This window comes from Amphiura filiformis, chromosome 12, assembly GCF_039555335.1.
Source record: "Amphiura filiformis chromosome 12, Afil_fr2py, whole genome shotgun sequence".
Lineage (NCBI taxonomy): Eukaryota > Metazoa > Echinodermata > Ophiuroidea > Amphilepidida > Amphiuridae > Amphiura > Amphiura filiformis.
In genome coordinates, this window is record NC_092639.1 from 26,304,767 (window position 1) to 26,325,005 (window position 20,239).

A 20,239-nucleotide genomic window follows, 5' to 3' on the forward strand; every position below is an offset into this window, starting at 1 on the left:
AGCGGGATAAACCACAAATAGAGATAAATGAAAGTCGCATTAGTTTTGGGAATATCAGCACAATACGACGAGTTGCGCGTGCTGGCGTTCGACTATGGCACTGTTTTGGTCAAATCCATGTAGTTAACACGATATGAATAATTAATGAGATACTTAAGCTTCAAGTACGAGGTGCTCATCTGATATATTCAGCAGGCACAAAAAGGAAATATTAACTTATAATTATATATTCACCAGTGTGGTGTCGTTTGAGACATGATATCGCTATTAGCATAATTTGGTGAGCTGATAGACATGATAAAGAGACGGAGTGAGTTAGAAGACATGCTATTGGTTAAACCAATCAACGGAGGTGTGGATATATAACAAGACAATAATTGTGTAATTAATTTCGTTTAAATCTGGAAAAATACCGCCGCGGGATTAGATGCAGTACGCAGTATCTATCTGATAGTCAACCATTAAACAAAACGCTTGCACATTTAGATGACTTATCAGTGACACTTGTGCGGTGAGATTTTAATTTATCTTATTCGAGAGGGTAATCCGGACTGTTAGATTATCAGGTTTAGACAGTTTAAAGATCGGCACGGCACGTGCCTCCGTCATGGTTGATCTCTGAAGCTAATTCACCATTTTACTGAACGTGTGCTGCAATCTTGGCCAGTTCTCTCTATCATCACAACGAAAGAAAAACTAACCATCGATGCGGTTTTCACGGTGTTGACTTCAAATTGCACTACTGGAACAAAACCATACGTTCTGCCCATCCTAACTATATATACTTAACAAGACAATCACCAGACGACGTTGCTCATTAAGCATTGAAGCACTGAGAAGTCATTGCTGTTCATTGAAAAAAGTTCGAGTTTTTTTATACCATTCCGTGGCAAAATCGTTGATGACATGGCATCGGAATCAGCTAGCGGGAATCGCTCGGACATGATGTTATCATCACCTGGTAGCAGTGATGGTTCTTGCGACGAACCTATACCAAAACGCCAAAACACTACACAGGGACAAAAATCAGGACTACTCCGTACACGGAGAAGAGCTACCGGGCGCACGGGAGGAGAAAACTCCGGTTCATCAAATTCATCTTCTAGCAGTAAAGCCGCCGTACAAGCAAAGGATAAAGAACCGCATCTCGTGCAGAGAAGAAACGCCCGGGAACGCAGACGAGTGTCGCTAGTCAACGAAGGTTTTATCAGACTCAGGAGAAAAATCCCGACAGAACCTAGAAATAAGAAACTGTCCAAGGTTAAGACACTTAGAACGGCTATTAATTACATAATGCATCTCAAGGAAACATTGGATGAAGAAGCAAATAGGCAACATAGATTGGAAGAACTTGAAAATCTTGGTATGACTATTCCCTTACAGCATGCACCGCCTCATCAGGGTTATACCGAGTGGACGCCGTATCCTGAGCCGGCTGTTGTGGTAAGCATTAAACTTTCTTTAAGGAACTGTCAAGATTTATTCTTTAGGCTTATTCTAGATGTTAAATGTTAAAATTAAGTATTGCAAGTGTGTTATGAAGAATTATTTCTTATTCTCAGGGATAAATTTAATCAGAAAACAAATCAGCACAGTAAGCGAGTCGCTCGGTAACCGCTAAAATCCCAATACGAGCGTTCCGTAACATAAAATGGCTAGACAGATAATTTTTCGTCAGTGTTATCTCTTGGATTTCAGCTGTGCTCGACATAAAAACCTCTTTTGAGAGACTTTATAGTAACAACGGACCTAAAATCATTTACCTACGAACTCATTAAGGTACATGCAACGATAATTAAACGCTTTTTAAACTTAATTGAGGTCTTTATCACGGTCTCGCATAAGCGCACATAAACCCATCCACGCACCAGGGATTTATTCGGTGTGACGAATTCCAATAGAGTTTTATAAAGATAAAACTAAGATAAATAAACACAAAGCAATCGTGGGAACCGTGCCAAGGTACTATACCTTTGTTTTCTTTTAATTGGGAAGAAAAACAATAAATATACAGATATTCTACAAAAAGATTTATATGATAGGCACGTTATATGACTTTTAAAAGTTGCGAGATATTATAATAAAGATAAACAATAATGGAAATGAAACCTTTGTGTGTGTGGAAAGAATATGAGAGACAGAGCTGGCGTCTTTTAAATATAATTATTGTTATTTACGGTTATTATTCTCTTACTTTGCCTGTCATGAATGGATAGAGAACTTTCTCTAAGTCTGATTATGAAATTGTAAAAAGACAATCTTTTATTTCCAATAGCAGATGGCCCATTCTACGGTTTTGGGACGAAGGTAGGCACATGAGTAACCAACAACGTGTCCTCTTGCACAATAATCATTATACTACCATACCAAGTGCAATACTTTGGATCTTGTCCTTGATATGATAAAAAAATTCGTAGGAATCGCTTCATGTACAAAAGAAAGGAAAACGTATTGGTTTAACACGTTACCTATATACCTGTATCTTTGTCTCCTAACCCGTGGAGGTAAATCAGCACACTTAACAAATCAAAAATTAAATTTGGGTTGGTAAGATATTTCAAAGATTTGATAACTTTGAAGTTGAGCATGGGCTGTGAGTGGAATTTATGGCTTGATGGCTCGCTCAACAGCACGTGCCAAAGAGCACCGGGTTCAAAAAAGTGAAGAGCATGGTACTTGTGATCCAATCATGATGAAATAAATAACTAATTTAACAAGTTATAGCGCTCATATTTATGAGTATGTAAATAGTGTTACATTACGCTAATAACTACATTTTGTCTTTTTTAAAGCTTATGAGAGCAACCAATGAACAAACTGACATTACGTACCAGGAATGCATTATGTTCCATGTCAAAGTCATGTTCATTGTAATGCAGTAGTATGTCAGACAGCCCGGCAAAATCAGAATGCTTGGTGAGAGTTTTACATTTGGCTATCTAACATTCCTATTTGCACAGAGCATACTCATCATACCCACTTCAATCTGGAGTTCACTTGGTACTAAACAAATCAATTATCAATTTGAATGTTCAGCCATACCGTGTCTTTTTCGTGTCTCTTGGTAGAGATATTGTCTTACTCTATTTTAGAAATATGATCAAGACCAACGTAGAAAACAAAAAGGAAAATTGAAAAGATCAAATATAGGTCAGAGGGATTAGTACTCTATTATTTTAAGCTAATGCGAATTTAAGCATACGAAGAGACCTCTAGGCATCGTTAAAATGGAAGAAAATGGCCACGTTTTGAATTTTTAGGGCGGGTAAAACAACAAGATGGTTGACTGCACGACCAAACTTTGTCGATCAAAGATTTCTGTTTACTGCCCTTTGTTAGAGTCATTCAAAGAGATTGTTGTTGTGGTTTATCTTGTTTACAGACCCCGTGTATACACACATTCCGCAGGGCACACGCGCTTTTTAACGAAATAATGTTTCAAAAGTTACTGTCCTTTTGTTATTATCTGCTATAGATTAAAGCCAACGGACGTCAAAATCATAATACAATAACAAGCAGCAAAGACGTAATCCTGGTTTAGCAAAACAATACATTTAAAGTAAAGTTGCAAGTTTGGGTACCTTCTGAATCCTTTTTTAAGGAACGCAAGACCTGAGATATACGCGTTATTGTAATTCCAGCGGGGATTGGCTATATCCTCCCTGCGGCATACTTTCATACAACACGCGCTGGTGACTCGAAAAGCGTGTTGCGCATTGTCGACGAATATGTTTCCTATATCGTGTTCAATCATTGTCACATATTTAAGACGGTTTAAATCTGGTAAATTATTCTTAGGATCTTAATTGATTTTAAAATGTGAAGGAAAGTGATGGAAGTGATTATCAAAATATATGCACGCGTTTCTTTTTTCATGTATATGATGAAACTGCTGGACTCGTTCGATAAAGTTAACATAATTATGGGTATTTACCTTTATCATGTTATTTTTATGAGGCCAACACGCGACCGTGCTGGTTTCCGTCGCTTGGTAAAAGATAAGTTTCAGTTTACTTGTCATATTTACAAAGGCATGCTTATTCGTTAAGATTGATGTAAATTCATTCTATTAGACACGATATTTCGGGAAACAAATAATAACACAGATAACCTCAGAAAAATTATGTAAAAAAAAGGTGCAACACAAGACAGAAAAAGAACAAAACTATATTCATTATATAATGCAAAAGAAAACAAACGAATGAAACGAAACAAAAAGAAAGAAAGAAAGAAAGAAGAAGAAAGAAGGAAGGAAGGAAGGAAGGAAAGAAAGAAAGAAAGAAAGAAAGAAAGAAAGAAAGAAAGAAAGAAAGAAAAAAAAAGAAAGAAAAGAAAGAAAGAAAGAAAGAAAGAAAGAAAGAAAGAAAGAAAGAAAAAGAAAAAAAAAAAAAAAAGAAGAAAGATTGAAAGAAAGAAAGAAAAAAGAAAAGAAAGAAATAACGAAAGAAAGAAAGATTATAATGTACAACAACGAATAGAATACAAAAGATGTTAAAACATTTTCCCCTTGTCATGATATTGAACAAAGATATTAACATTGATAAATATATACTTCGTAGAAATTGTTCATGAGAACGGAAAAATAACATTATTTTTTATTTAGAATTAAAATAACAAAGCAACATTAGAGAAAATAGGGAACGAAAGTAAAACTTATGAAATCGAAAAACAACTTTCACATAAGATTTGTCTTTCAAATAGGCTAATTACTTTTTCAAAATTATACGTGACCAACCATAAATAATTAGAAAGAGATAGTGTGGGAGAATTACAAATATACTCTAAATTGGTTTTAAAATATAACACAATAGACTGAATTGGTGAAAAATAATTCAAAAATCCGGATATAAGGTACACGCGTATTATAACTTAACCACCCGGTAAAGTTCTTTAATTGCTATTATATTGGCATCCAGAAAATTATCCTACGTTAATACACAAAAGAAAAAGATGAGATAGCCAATTACTCTTACAAAATAACAATGTCTTTAAGATCTACAAAAAGATGATTTAAATAATCAGCAGTGATCCATAACAGAAGTTAATTTGATATTTTTTCATTGCACGTGGGAATCAATGGTAGTCATGGTAGTACGGGAAGAGTCAGGAGAAATGTATACGGGAGAACACCGTCAGTCGCGCTGGGCACTGAAGTTGGATCAAGTGCAACGGATCGTCGATTCTCTTCACCAGTTAGTGGCTGTTTGTGTTTACTATCCCATTTGTGTAAACAAAGAAAAAGGGGAATGTCAATTCCACAATAATTTTCAAAAAAGCAAAACCAACCAATAAAGAGCTTTTCCAATTCTGTAGAAATCACCTTGTCGTTGGCTATGATTTCAATTCAATTCGACAACATATGATTACCAAAACAACAAACAAATAAAGGGCGGTTCCAATTCTACTAAAAAATCACTACTATTGGCTGTGATTTCAACCCAATTGATATGCTCCAACAGTTGTAATACAACCTGTTCGTTTGAATTCTTACTTTAGTACTTTTAAATTAATAATTCTACAAGTTTCTGTCCTTTCAACTTACACACCCTTCATGAATATTAATGAGGATTTTGAAAAACCAGATTTGTTTTTAGTTCACAATTTTTAGGCTATTATGCCAAGTATATGGAGTGAAAGTGCAAAGGGCTCGTTGTACGTCACAGACCCAGTGGAAGCACAAGCAGCTGGTTTGTCAGCTTATTTCATGAATATAAACACGACGTTGCGCTTTTGCCATTCTGAACACCTTCAATATCATTAATTTCAATCAAATTTAATAAATTATTGACAACATAGTAAGAACAAGATGTTAAAATTATATCGTTTGTTACTTTTCATCATCGAATGTTGCATCATGGAAGCACATCTGCATTTATAACTTTATTGATTAGCTTTATACTTGGAAACTGGAGCAATCCTTACATTTAAAAATCCTACTGAACAAGTGTTTCCCCCTTCAGATGATGCATTTACAAGTCGCCCAAGGGAATTAACTATGTACCGTTTTTTTGTCCCAAAGTCATAGTATAGTACGGTATTCATTTTCATCACCAAACTGAACGCATCAAGTTTTTAACTTCCATAGAAAAAATACTATAAAGATTATTTGAGGTGCATTAAGCAGGGTATGAACACGCGAGTGGTCACTAGGTTCTGAGGGAAAGATTGTTAGATCAACGCTGTTGGTCCGAGAATTTGAAAAGGGTATTTATCTCTTTTGATGGCTGAAGAAAGTAGACCGCCTGTAGTGATGTCACTACCAAAGCCGTCAAAAGTCAGTTTAAAAAGAGGAGTCTGTCTCCAAGTTGTCCATCAAGGGGTTTTAGACACGCGACCTGTTTAGCAAAAGCTATGGCTTCATTTAAGTTCAACTGCAACTCTTGTTCATTGGAAGGTTTCATTTAGTGATACAAATGAGAGGCTAAAATAACACTCACAAAACGCTGCTACTAGTGAGCCGACTGTGGCAAACGGTGTGGCAGTGTATGGAAAGAGCACGCTAATTGCGTTATTGCTTGCGACAGTACGATTAAAGGGTGTTACCCGTACAACGCAACAATGATGATATTGATTAATGTTTCGTGTAGACAAATTGCTTTCAGGCACTCTTGTCAAATGGTATTTTTGTCAAAGATAATTTTGAAAGTTTTAATGTAATCATTCGTTGAGTCGTTCGGGCAAGTGGAACAAACTTACTACTTTGCATGAAATTTGTTCAGATAAACAAGGTTCAGATATTCTTAGTGTGTATTGTTTTCACAATGATCACAATAATTGCATAATATTTAGAAAATGCCAGAAAAGGTGACCAATGTATTGAAACCTTTTACGTTTATTTTGCAAAACTTCACGAAAGCTTACAAGTGAGTTCATATTGAGTAGTTCGGGCAAGTGGAACAAACTTACTACTTTGCATGAAATTTGTATAGATAGACAAGGTTCATATAACGTTTTAATTGCATCTCCTAAACTAATATTCAATTTGTATATAGCAAATGCTTTGTTGAAAAATCTAATACTCCTTTATTATCACGATGATTTTTAAAATCAGATTTACGACGTCCTTGCGTAAAGATTTTTTTTCTCAAAAAAAAAACAAACGAGCTTACTTGGTTTCAATCCTATTAGTCGATTCATTAACACCAAATCAAGTGCAATGAAACTGATTTAGACACGTGCATAAGACAAATATTGTGAGTTTTCGAATCGTGTTTTGTGGACTTGCTTATTTCTGTGTGACTTCGCTTCATTAGCGAGACTTTAAAATATTAACATATAACCCGCTGTTGAGTCAATCTCCTTCATTGTGGAATGAAATTTTTACAACTAAGTTTATAATTCTTGGGTGTTTTTATGTTCTCGTTTAAGTACTAAAGGGCCAAATTAACTGCAAAACAGTGCATCATTTATATTTCATTTTGGATGTGTTGATAACTTTAAACTTTGAGGTGAACAATCCCGCTGATAACATGGTTAAGTAACTTTTCTTCATTGTGAATAAATTCTTTACAACTGTCATTATATCGATGAATGTCTTGGTTTAAGGGCTATTGGTGCGATTTGTTTACAAAACAAGACACCGTATATTTCTAACTGTTCTGAAATAAAAACGTGTTCATTTTGAGGTGACGAAAAATACATTTATCATTCTTTATGATGTTATGTTTTAGAACGATCACAAATATAAACATAGAGAAATGTGTTATATACATGATAACATTAATTATGACTAATAAAAAAATCCCGGTAAGTCACGATCAATCACGATAACTTAATAAGATTTATTATACGTTTGAATATACATTTTTTTAGCAAATATGATGCAATTTTAATATGACATAAAAATATAGGTACAGTGATTTGAATAAATAACACAAAATACTGTTCATAAGCAATGAATAATTGGTTAACAAAAATGTCTTAACAAAAGATTTATTGAAAGAGATGAAATAACAAATTCAAGTACTAAATAAACATGTAAATACAATACAACAAACCGTTTTCCCATTTTCATTTGTTAATTTGATTATATCTTAGAACCTTGTCACAAATAATAATCTTTTCAAATCAGTAAGATGAATTTTTATCAATTTGTCAAAACTACAAATTGGCTTAATCAATCGACCTTAGTATTTAAACCTTTTGTGTTATATCTATTGTTCAAGTTTTTGTTATTCTTTCTTGTTTGGGTTTGATAATTACACCAAATTAGTGTTTGTTACAACAATGTTTACAAAGGAGGTTTATACCACCCTGTTTGATGCCGACAAAAATCGTAAGCTATATTTACCATCATTATGACTCCCTTTTCCTTTCCGATCGGCTTCACCATTAATGTCCAGTACCTAATTAAAAGGGACGGAAACATGTTTCAAACCACACAAAATAAAGGAATCATGCTGATCATAAAATGATAACGTTTTAAATAACAAGCACTCATAAAATTGCTATGAATGAAAAATATATTTGATCTGTTTAAATCAAGCGTATTATGAAGTGGTGCTTATTGGCGTACTTGTAACCAACACCTTGACAATACTTTCTGCGACTTGCTTAATTATCATTGATTCAATTAAAGCATATATCTTACCACAAGTACAACACTGTACATCCTACTTTGTCTCGTCTAAAAGACATTATAAAACCTTAGTCTAGTCTCAAGTTGCGGTTTATTTACCCACTGAATGAACTCATCCCAACTTCCAAGACGACAGATTTGACAGGTGACTTTATGATATGATAAAAATATGGATTTTGTATCAACTAAAATGGCAGTAGTCATGGTAGTTGTTATTTTTTATCGGGTTTAACGTAATAACGCAGTAACAAAATATATATTTTTACCAAACCACATACATAATATTTGTTTTCTTCGGTAGATTTGTTATTTTTAAAGTAACAAAAGCGATGATGTGGTCATTATGCCCATTGTTTTTTTTTCTGAAAACAAAATATTAAATAATAACAGTATCAAGTAAACCTGTGAAGGTCAATTGTGTTTGATTACTAATTTCGTTGTCACACGCGTGCCCGTGTTACTTTTTGTTACTTTTTTATTTATTTATATATATATTTCAGTGTTTTTTGATTTTTTCTTTCAGAAATTAACAAATTATCAATGACTTTAATGACCCCGGAAAAGAAATCAAATAGTTTATGGTACGGTATATGGATACTCTATAGTCTTTTGTTTAAGAAAATAGATTGTGATTTAGAAGATTGTGACACAGAAGGTGTCTTCAACAGAAATTCAACTGAAATTCCACGAGGAACTATACTCTCAGTCAATCATGACGATGGTTACTTGAGCGTCAAATTATCTATCGCGCGACGTGTGTAGTACTTGATCGCTGACTTAACAAAGATCATCGATCATTTTGTGTCATCTTTAGTCTTGTTTGAAATATAATTGGCTATCGATTTGTTTTCACCTTGTCAATATTACCAAATATTTGTTATGATTAATAGCTAAAGATGTATACACATTCAGACATAGGTTAAAGATAAGATAAAGCGGTTTACAAAATCAGGTATATAACTGTTTGGCATTGCTTTTCTTTGTATATTACAAACGTATGTTTATTAAAATGAATTGACCAATTATCAACTTAAAAACAAGAGACCCCAAGCTTTTGTAGCCAATTGGTACCGGTCATCAAATGTAGCTCCCTTTTCAGAGAGGTTATAGTTCTTCATATTGTCACTCAATATTGTGATTTAGTAACATTTAGGTATAGTTCATTGTCAATTCAATTTTGACCTCTTCATTTCGTTGAATATGACCTGTACATTATAGATGTCATACATCTATGGATGCGAATCAATGCAGGTCAAATTCCGTCGTGTAAAGAGAGTGCAATTTTTTTGAATTTTGTAATTTTTACGTGCAAGGCGTTTTATGATCAACTTTTTTCAAGAAAGTATACAAATGTCAACACTCAACCGAAGTGACATCCAATCTATAATCATAACTGAGAAATCACGGCGTTTTTGTGTATTTATCTCTGGAGCAAATCAATGATAAGTTGAACACGTGGCCTTTGCCAATAATAGTAGAAGATCAATGGTTCTCATCCGTGAAATGAATGCTCAACATTGCCACCAAGTTTGTTTTCAGAACAACACTATCGGTGTCGCTATCTTGCTAAAAGCTTAAACACAAGAGTTCATTATCAATGACCAATATTTTCCTAAATCAATTGTGGCATTTAGAGCAATTATACAGGCTTGTTATTTATCATAAGATATCGATCTATGTATTTACAAATTCGGCAAATCATTCAACAAGGTTTTTTTAATTAATTTTGTTTCGCTGGACAAAGTGACGGTGCGGCCCAAAGATGTGGACGGCCGGATACCACTTAGACAGAATAGAGGGAATGAAGAGATTGAAACGTATACTGAAAACTTAGGAGGAACGACGTATAAGAGAGAATTAATAAAGGATGCAACTTAGACTGACATGGCTGAAAAGGGGGAAGATTGAATGGGTTGAAGAATGTCAACAATAAGAATAAGAGATTAGAGAGAACGCTGCAGGAAAGAGGAGAGACGGGACAAGTAATGAAGGAAAAATTAGAATGATGAAAGGAAAAGAAAGAATTAATGGAAAAATATGAACTGAGAATTAAAGCACTTAAAAATATAAGGAGATGGAAATAAAGTACAAATAGCTTAAGAATATTAAAAGCAGTTAAGGAAAGACAGAAAATATGTTTGCAAACTTTGATGCATTGCTATTCAAATAATGATGAGTATAAAATGTTAGCATGGTTAGTTTTTTTCGCAGCCTCTGTCGACTTATCAAAAAGTTTCTAACCACAAATTTTGTTTAATAATTTATTAACTCATTATCTTTCATCGTCTTTCATTGTTCTTGGTTTTATAAATAAATCGCTTCTGTCCTTCTCATCATCTCCTGCTTATGGAGCGACATTGACGTTTGCTTTTGTAAGAGATCGGCTCTCTGGTGCTACATTTTAATGGATCGTTTATCAAGCATTGTGGTTAATCTGAAGTATTGAATAATTTATTGATTAACGATTATCACAATAAGAAGACAAGAGGTACTTTCAGTTTATAAAACATCAGGACATAACTTCAAAAGAAGAAAACCTACAATGACTTATATCAAAAAAAGGAGTAAGCTGCTTTAGGCGTGGATCCGCAAATTAGAAAGGAGGTAAAACTGTTGGTTCCAATGGTATATAATATAAGGATCACCTAATAGCCTCAATAAAATTCGATTTTTGAGACACCATAAAAGAGTAAGATGTTAACAAAGCACATTCAATAACCTGTCAAACAGTGATGTCGTACAATGCCCAAGGAAGATGTGATGGAGAAACTTGAAAAGATAGAAAAATGACATTTCAAGAAACTAATCCGTTTTGATCAACAGGTACAATAAGCATTATTGTCTAACACTTGAGCTTATGAAAATATTAGGCGGGCAAAAGAAAAGGATTTGCAATTAATATTCATGCTAACTGAGTAAATGGTGGTCAAAGTAGCTAGGCAAAGCCGTAAGTGACAAGTATCTCTTTCATTTTTTTTTTTTTTTAAAGAAACTAGGAAAGAAACAGTTTCTAACTTACATCCGTTGACTTGTTTAATTTTCGCGTATCTTATAGAAGCGCGCCAGAGGCAGCAAGGCGGTAAAAGTAGCCTCACAATATTGTCATGTAGTCAATTTATACTCAGCGTCAAGTTACTCAAGTTGATTTAACTCGCTGGTGTATTAAATATTGCCTTTTAAAGCAATAGCCTCAAGAAGACTATCACTCCAATACGTTTCCTGTGCATTTGTTAAATTGAACCCATCAATGATACAAAACAAGCCGGCTTATAGGTACTGGGCTAAACTATGTCCTCATCTTTTATGGATAATAATTGGTGGAAATTGTACCCGCAACGATGTTGTCTCTTGTTTTTGACCGTTGGTTATAGACCACATATATACAAGGAGGGGTGGATAGGCCGTTGCAGCTGCGTGCACGATTATGCCCTGCCTTCAAGACATTAAACTCTTATAAAATGTTCTTTCATCATAAATTTTAACCGAGAGTGGACAGATTTCTTTTGAAAAGAAAAAAAAAGGTCACACGTCCTTTGGGCAGGTCTAAGCTGGCGATTAATAGTGACCCACTCACTAATCAAAGTATAAAATTGAAGCAAGCAAGTCAATACTTTGAGGACTAAACTTATCCAGTGAGAAACCCAAGTTCTGTTTTCTCCGAAGTTTCGGGTATTATGAATATGATACATTAAGCGCACCCTTAGAAGTCTTAAAAAACGTATATCGTATATTAGACGTGTTCTTTGTCGTTTCATAACATATAGGCAGTGGCGGCGCTACGAGGGGGCAAGGGGACATTTGCCCCCCCAAATATTTTTCTTGCCCCCCAGTTTTGAGGTAAAATCCGAAAATTACGCGAATTTCCGCTTGTTGAGGTAATTTGCGCAAAATTTGCTGATTTTGACCTCCCCCAAGAAATTCACTTTGCCCTCCCCCATGCCCCGACAAAAATTCCTGGTGCCGCCACTGCATATAGGCTATTACATTTCAAATATTTTCCTCTTTTAGAGAACGAAATGAAACACCCATGTTGTTTATTAATGATATGAAACGTCATTAAATGTTACTTGTTTGTTTTTCATACACAAGGGCCTCAAAACACTACGGGCAGGTTTTTTTTATCTATAAATATTACACTGAAATTACAACAGAACACTTGTACCTTAATATAGCATTTATTCCCCTTGGCATACCTAAGCTTTTGTTGTACATTGCCATACTTATTGTAACGTTAGCGGGAACCCGGGCGGGAACGTGAACATTTGATGCATTAATATCTATTTCAGCTACTTACAAATGATGTTGAAATATATGTAGTAGGACTGCTATCGTTTGATTTGCTCCTTCTTTCTCTTTATAAAGTTGCACTCATTTTAACGAATGCGTCGCTGGCGCTACGATTAAGCACAGCCAAGTGCAGCCAAGCGTCTGAAGCACCTGCCCATGACCCAATGTATGAAAGCTACAATCAGTGAAAAAAGAACTCGTTATTAGCTGGCCGCGATAAATCACAACTATATTATTAAGACGCACAGATTATATATATCTGAACAAGACGGTTTATTATGTTGGAAATATTAGTCGAACGCGTACGCGATGTTCATAACACAGTACGTACATGGCGTGTGGGACGATCATACACGTACACACATCAAAGGACCGTAACGTAGCACTGGTAGGCGCTGGTATATAGTAAATTCCAGTTTCCTTTGCTTACCTCAGTTGTTCGGCTAAAATTTTAAAGGGAACATATCTGACAGTAAAAGCTAACATTTTATGGAAAAGATTTACTAATCTATTTTTTATGGAAATGTACAATACGGCTTTAACCTTTTTGAAATTGGAAAAATATTGCTCTTTTATTTATTTAAATAATTGTGGATATTGCTTCAATTGTTACAAGCGATATAAAACACTATGAAAGTAATTGATGGCTGTTTGTAACAAAATATGGTAGCGCCGATAAAGTGATACCAAATTAATCAGTCACATTATCAAGTGGAATCATCTATTTTGTAATATCATCATCAATCCTTTTTATAGCTTCGTCATATCAGTCTCTTTCAATACCTTTTCGTGCAGGATTTATGGGGTTCTTCTTAGCACACAAAGTCGCTCAGTACGCTTGGAAATAATACCGAAGCGGCCGAAGCATAGCAGCCAAAAAAACCGGAACTCGGAGCAGGTGATTGCCAACTCAAGGGATTCATTTTACCTTTCTCTGGATGGTTTCTGGGGAAACCAAGCAATTGTATCGATTTAACTTCTTTTGATCCAGTAACGTCAAATACTAGTTAAGCCCTGGGAATAAAGTTAGCTAGCTAGAGATTTCAGGTTTTTTTAATATATGTATATTTAACTCAAAGCCTCCGGGGTACAGAATTATCGAACTTACTTATTACTGTGATTTCTCGAGTTGAATTTAGAATTTGCACAGTGACATGTATTGGACGAATTAATCATGCAACGTCAAACCATTAATAATATAATCTGGCGAACATAAGCAGCAATAGTTGTGTTTGTGTATATCCAATTTTACTTCTTTCTAAATAATTCCTTATTCAAAGTGTTAAGCTAAAGGTTTACGAAGCAGTAATTGCGCAATTTCATGATATTGAAGTGACGACTTCAAGAAAGCAGACACACGTTCGCTTGTTATAGATTAATCAATTTACGAAAGTTTCTTTCTAAATACAAATTTACGATAACATACAATAGAGGTTGTCCGTGTTCTATAAGCTGCATATCCTATCAGCGAATGCTATACCTTGTTTCGGACTTTCAAAAGAAGTATCTGCATGTGCAACCATGGCTGTTTCAAAATAGCCCGCCAAAGTCATGCAGGTTACTCCGAGGTCGTGCATTGAATCGGTTTGAATGAGGAATACTACGGGAACTTTGTTAGACACATGAGGAAAGTGGATAACCTCTATTACAAACACTTGTAAAAGTTTGAATCACTTTAAGGTATCAGAATGCCCTTTGCTGTCTTGGTTGTCAAAGGACACACAATTAATTTGTTTCAAGTAACATTTCGGCAACGCGTGCAATTCTTTAATGATTTTAATATATTTATTTGTTACGGTAATCTTTGATGTATTTATTATGCATGCATTTTTAACACAAGATGACAATCTTTCATGTAACAATGCGTGTACTTGTATTGGCAACAGGACGTAATAATTAAAAACATGTACTTTTAACACAACATGATATCATTAATCAATGCGTGTACAACTGTACGTGTACTTGAGATGACAGCACGACATTATAATTATTTGATCTGTTGATGAAATATTAACAAATAAATGAATTATAATATATTTCAGCACATGAAAATCATATATACAACAAGATCTTGTATGTTACAATGGATGTACTCAAAACCGCAACGCGACAAGAAAACCTTAAATGTACCATACACAAACGATACAAAATGTTTGATTTAACAACACTTGAACTTCAACTGCGACATGAAAAATCTTGAAGTGACAACTAATTTCTTCTAATAATGCATTGTTCATGCACGCTATGTTAACAATAAATCTGGGAATATAATCATGACTATGTGACTATGTGCATGATTATGGTAAAATTATATTTAGTAATGCACAATTAACTTCTAATCCGCTTATTATAATCATTTTACAAAAACAAAATCATGACAAAGCATTATCAAATTCTTTTAATTAATGCTCGTTTATGAGATTTAGGAGTAGAAGTATTTAACATAGAAAAGACTCAACATAGTTCCCATTTCTTTTAACCTTAAATATTTTGATAACAAACATATGAACAATTTGATGCCCTCAGCATTTATTTGAAGCGTAATGATTTTATTGGATTGAAAGTGAGCAGTGGAGCTGGGATATAAGCAAAGCAAAGCTGACAGGACCAGGGATAAGAGGCTATGGCAATGACTTAATCATAAGTCTCATCCAGTCAAACAAGTCAAGTGTGTAAAAATTACGAAATCTTCGTGTAATAATTACCTCATTTTGTCACTCGATTCTTGGTCTTGAATTCTGCGTTGCAAGGGCAATAAACCCGTTGTACACGCCTTCTAAGCTTTTAACAGAATTTGTACGAATGCCTTCATTCTTTTCACTATCATCATATCAAAGTAATCGTAAAACGGGAATCTAAATGCATTTTACCGATGAAAATTATGGTGTGGTATCTACTGTAGATCTTTTTGTTACAAAAAAAAATCAACACCATATTAGTAGCTCTTAAATAAATATAAAATGTAAACTAGTTGGATTCAGTCAGATTGTGGTTTCTGGAAATAGGAACATATAAAATTGATTTAAAATTGTTTCCAAATGTATAGCAATAACGACATAGCTTATAACTATATATCTGCACAATCCTATAACTATCTTATATCGGCTACATGTCTGATCATGATGTAAAGTGGGGGTTAATATTATGCGTATAAAATGAGCAGGTGTCTTTTCGCAACCTCGTCAATACATGCCTTGCGCCGGGGCCTTGCGCTGAAGTCGACTTTCAATTTACTTCTTATTCAGAAACAGTTTCCGGACCTGTGGATGACAGGGATTTCTTATGAATATCATTACAATCATAATAATAGGAGTTGCACTCTAAGGGCCAAAATATCATCATTTTCAACGGCGCAGTTCATAAACATCCAATGATAGCTCCAAAACATGACCACAAATTATTGAGCATGAGTTTATGTACATTCACATATGGGTCAAGGAACTGTGTCTTAATACATGTACATGTTAGGAACCTAGTAGTGTCCATAGGTGATGTGACATAGATTGGTAATAATGTAATTAAAAAAACACACCTGTTTCTAAAAGACTATTGTGGAAAATGTCGACAAGTTGAATCATCCTTTCGTTATTTCCATCTCTGTCTTTTCTTCTTTCTCTTTCATTCGTTCTTTGTTCTTTCCACTCTCTTTTTCTCTTTCTGACATTTGTACTGGGCTTTTTCATTGGTCATGTACAATTCTTACGATATATACAATAAACGTTCGTAAAGCAGCACTAGAATTCAGGAATGTGTGGAAAAAATAACCAGTGCCTCTTTCGTGCTCTCTCACTGTATGATATTAGATGCCATTGAAGCACATAATTTTGCCCATCAAATCTGATTCAAACCTTTTAACAAATAACTCTAATTTACATTTATGGTATCAGAATTGAATATATAACAAATTGCATAATCCTAAAGTACCGATGTTTTCACGTTTATAAGATGGTATTGCCTAAGTTTGTTTGTGTTCGTATTTCATCCCACGAGGGCAAATGGTAAAATTAAACTATATGAAATAAAAAAATTAAAAATTAAAAATATAAATTAAAAATAATAACTCCAATTTGGCCATTGAAAGTGTTTATGATACGTTTCATAGTCTGTATTATTATGGGCGTGTATTACACTTTCTTTACATCGATCGATTTATTAGTGTTAATTGGTATAATGGTAACCCATTTAACATTGCAATTGTAACAAAAAATGTTGCATTTTGTTGTAGCAAAAACAATTTATTCTACTAACATTTATTGTCCACCCAAACATGTGCGCGATAAACGATGTTACGAGTAGTAATACCGTATGATTTTCACCGCCCGTAGCACGTGTGGCACGTGGGCATGTTTCCATGTTGAATGGTCAGCGTTGGTCAATATCATCAAACGCGTGTAAGACACGCGTATGTCAGTGATTGTCTATTGGTTACGATCACTACTTTCAAATTTTGATTTGTTTCTAAATTGTTTAATCATTAATACAATCAACAGTTGTAAATGTTTCAAAAACTATTGTTATGACAAATTATTGATTCCAGACAACATAAACGATGTTTGAGATTTATTTTTAAATAAACATGAAATATAAATGCCATATATTCGGTTTTTTTTTTTAAAGTTGAAGTTTTTATATTTTCGATTTTCAGAAAAGTCTAATTGTTGATATTTAATTGAAATGTATACCAAATTCTTTAGACTATGTAGACCATTTATTGCTGCAAAATTAACAAAACAATTGTGTTTATGTCCCCCAAAAAAGCCTACAAAATTTACATTTTCAACAATTGCATTGTGATACTTGCTTTGGACTGTTTTTGCTTGGGAAATGATCATGACAATATTATAAAAATAGTATTCGGGAAACCTTTTGGAAACCAACAAATTTGTAATTTGACAAACATAATTTGACAACACTATGAGACAAAGTAAGTCGGGGCATGATCGGGAATTGCTAAACCACTTGAAAATCATTAAATTATTCTAACATGAATCAAGTGGTCGACCCTTGAAAGTCATTAAGCAACATCGACGTTCTTGAGTGGGTTAATAATGTGGAAATCACACCACAAGTGGCTTTGATCAGCTAGTATCAAATTGTCAATCCCGTTGGCTATTGAATATAATTGAGTCTTCAAATTGATTTGAAATCACGTGTCGCGTAAACGGAGTTAAATATAAATTGTAAATGAGGGATATGCGAATCACCTGCAAGGGGAAGAAAAGCACATGCAATCGGTAGATGGAATGAGGCGATCGCGCGCGGGCGCGAGGTAGACGGCGCGGCGTGCTTCTCGTCCGCTGGCCGACCCAGCTATAGACTTGTTTCAAGTCCTTTGGCGTCCATAGTTAATGAATGTAAAATTCATGGAAGCTTTGCCACATTTTCCAAAAATTTCTGTTTATACAAAAGCTATTTCTTTTGAAATAATTATTTAGCATCATAACTTTGTACAAATTGATTTGACATTTGAATTGTTGAGGCCAGATAGTGGACTTTCTTATCTTACTTTACTCCAGGCATACTGTGCACTGCAGGGGTAGTGTTTGAGCAAAATGCCACCACGCCCACCCCACAAGGCACACTTCCTCCTTAGCTCATGTTGCCAGCGCTCTGACCTGACTAAAAATTTTAGAGAGTCCAGTATAAGATAGCCTACTTCTACCACTGATTATACAGGGGTCCTATGAGGAGCATGAATAGAGAAAAAATAAGGAGGAAGCCTTGATCAAGGCTAACCCAGCTACCGATCCAGTGCGGGAAATAATTAGGGAGCAGTATACAGCCTCTAGGTTTTATCGTATCACGTAATTAATTGAAATAAATAATAAAATATTAGTTTTAATCAGTTACCAAATATAGTAATAATTACGTGTCTCTTATACACTGTAAAAATTCCCGGAAACACCTTTTTTTTTTAATCACTTCAACGCGTTTATTGTAGCACTCACACGTCGATTACGATTAACACTACAACTCGTTTACAAGGGTTTTTCATAACAATAATTATTAACAACATGTTTATATTAAAATATATTGTGTTGAAGTGTTAAAAAAAGGTGTTATTTCTATAGTTTATGCCTTCAAGGTCGTTTAAAAGGCCTAGTAAAGAATACGAAATACTCGTACCATGGATTTCAAACAGATATTTGCAAATTAACCCATCGTGTACCCACAGACCCCCACACCGCCTCCCACCCCACACACATAAACACCATCCGCCCTTATCAACGAACAAGCCTTATTCAGTAATAAACGTGTGGCAGAATTTATACAACATGGTGTTGCTGGTAATGGAAAAAGCATGTGTGTAATAAACACGACGTAACGACGGTACACACACTATTTACATTAATCAGAATCTCATTATTTTGTCTGTTTGTTGTTTTTTAAACTCATAACTAACGATTACTCTCCTCTTCTGTTTTCTTTTATTTCTTTCAGTGCAATGGGTTTGAGTACGGGGAAAATCATGGCGGATACTACTACTAGTAAATGGTCACTATGCAGTCGCTGGATTTATCAGATGGAATTGTGTAGTAACAACGACAAACAATCACTGAAAGTTAAACTTGGACTAAAGCTGTGACTGACTGCTTGGCAATTCACTTTCAGATGGGAAATGTGCATTATTACTTTGTAAATGTTATAATATTGTAAATATTTTTAAATGTAAATATTGATGATAGAAGACTTTATGGACAGGCATCTTTAGAAAAGAAGACAGCATGTAATTATATGTAAGATCATCAGAGATTGAGACCTCTACGTGATAACATGATACTGCATGTTTATATACATGTCTACTGAAACTCAGTTATCTCTAATGATACATTCCATGATTGTATCGAAGCATTCCGTGATTCTATGGAAACAACAATAACTTGCGACCACAGGCCACAGTTCTTAATGGAAATACAAAACAATGAAGACTTTATGGACAGGCATCTGTAGAAAACATTTGAAGAGAAAAGACAACATGTAAAAAGTAAGATCTTCAGAGTTTGAGACTTCTATGTGATATCATGATACTGCGTGTTTATATACATGTACAGGGTGTCCCAGAACAAAATACCGGGCGAATGAATTTGGACGTAAGTCGAGATATAGACATCAGAATCCGAAAATGTAAACATCAGTGTGTAGCCTATCTTATTCTGCATCCTATACGTCAATTTCACTGGAATCGTTGACTGATTGCGAATAAATGAGCGATTACATAACGCATGCGTCAATTCACTTCATTCCAAGTTTGAACGAAAGATCATTCAACACTATGCGCACTATAGTTAACTGTCAATGGGCTTCATGTTTTGTTCTGTGAAATCCTTCTCGTTCTTTTTAAACAATAATTAGGTTTTGTTCAAATTTGAAATT

At 34.5% G+C, this 20,239-nt stretch overlaps 1 protein-coding gene across 1 annotated transcript; it reads left to right on the forward strand.

The window, feature by feature from the left end:
* The first annotated feature begins 292 nt into the window (after nt 1-292).
* On the forward strand, nt 293-19,910 carry LOC140165991 (uncharacterized). The gene is made up of 2 exons (XM_072189353.1): nt 293-1,443; nt 19,307-19,910. The coding sequence occupies exons 1-2, from the start codon at nt 907-909 to the stop codon at nt 19,352-19,354; spliced, it is 585 nt and encodes a 194-aa protein (XP_072045454.1). The 5' UTR covers nt 293-906; the 3' UTR covers nt 19,355-19,910.
* Nucleotides 19,911-20,239: the final 329 nt, after the last annotated feature.

Coding starts and splice junctions, on each gene's coding strand:
- LOC140165991 (XM_072189353.1), top strand. CDS start 907: ATGGCATCGGAATCAGCTAGCGGGAATCGCTCGGACATGATGTTATCA. Junction 1,444..19,306: donor ATCCTGAGCCGGCTGTTGTG/GTAAGCATTAAA, acceptor TATTTCTTTCAG/TGCAATGGGTTTGAGTACGG.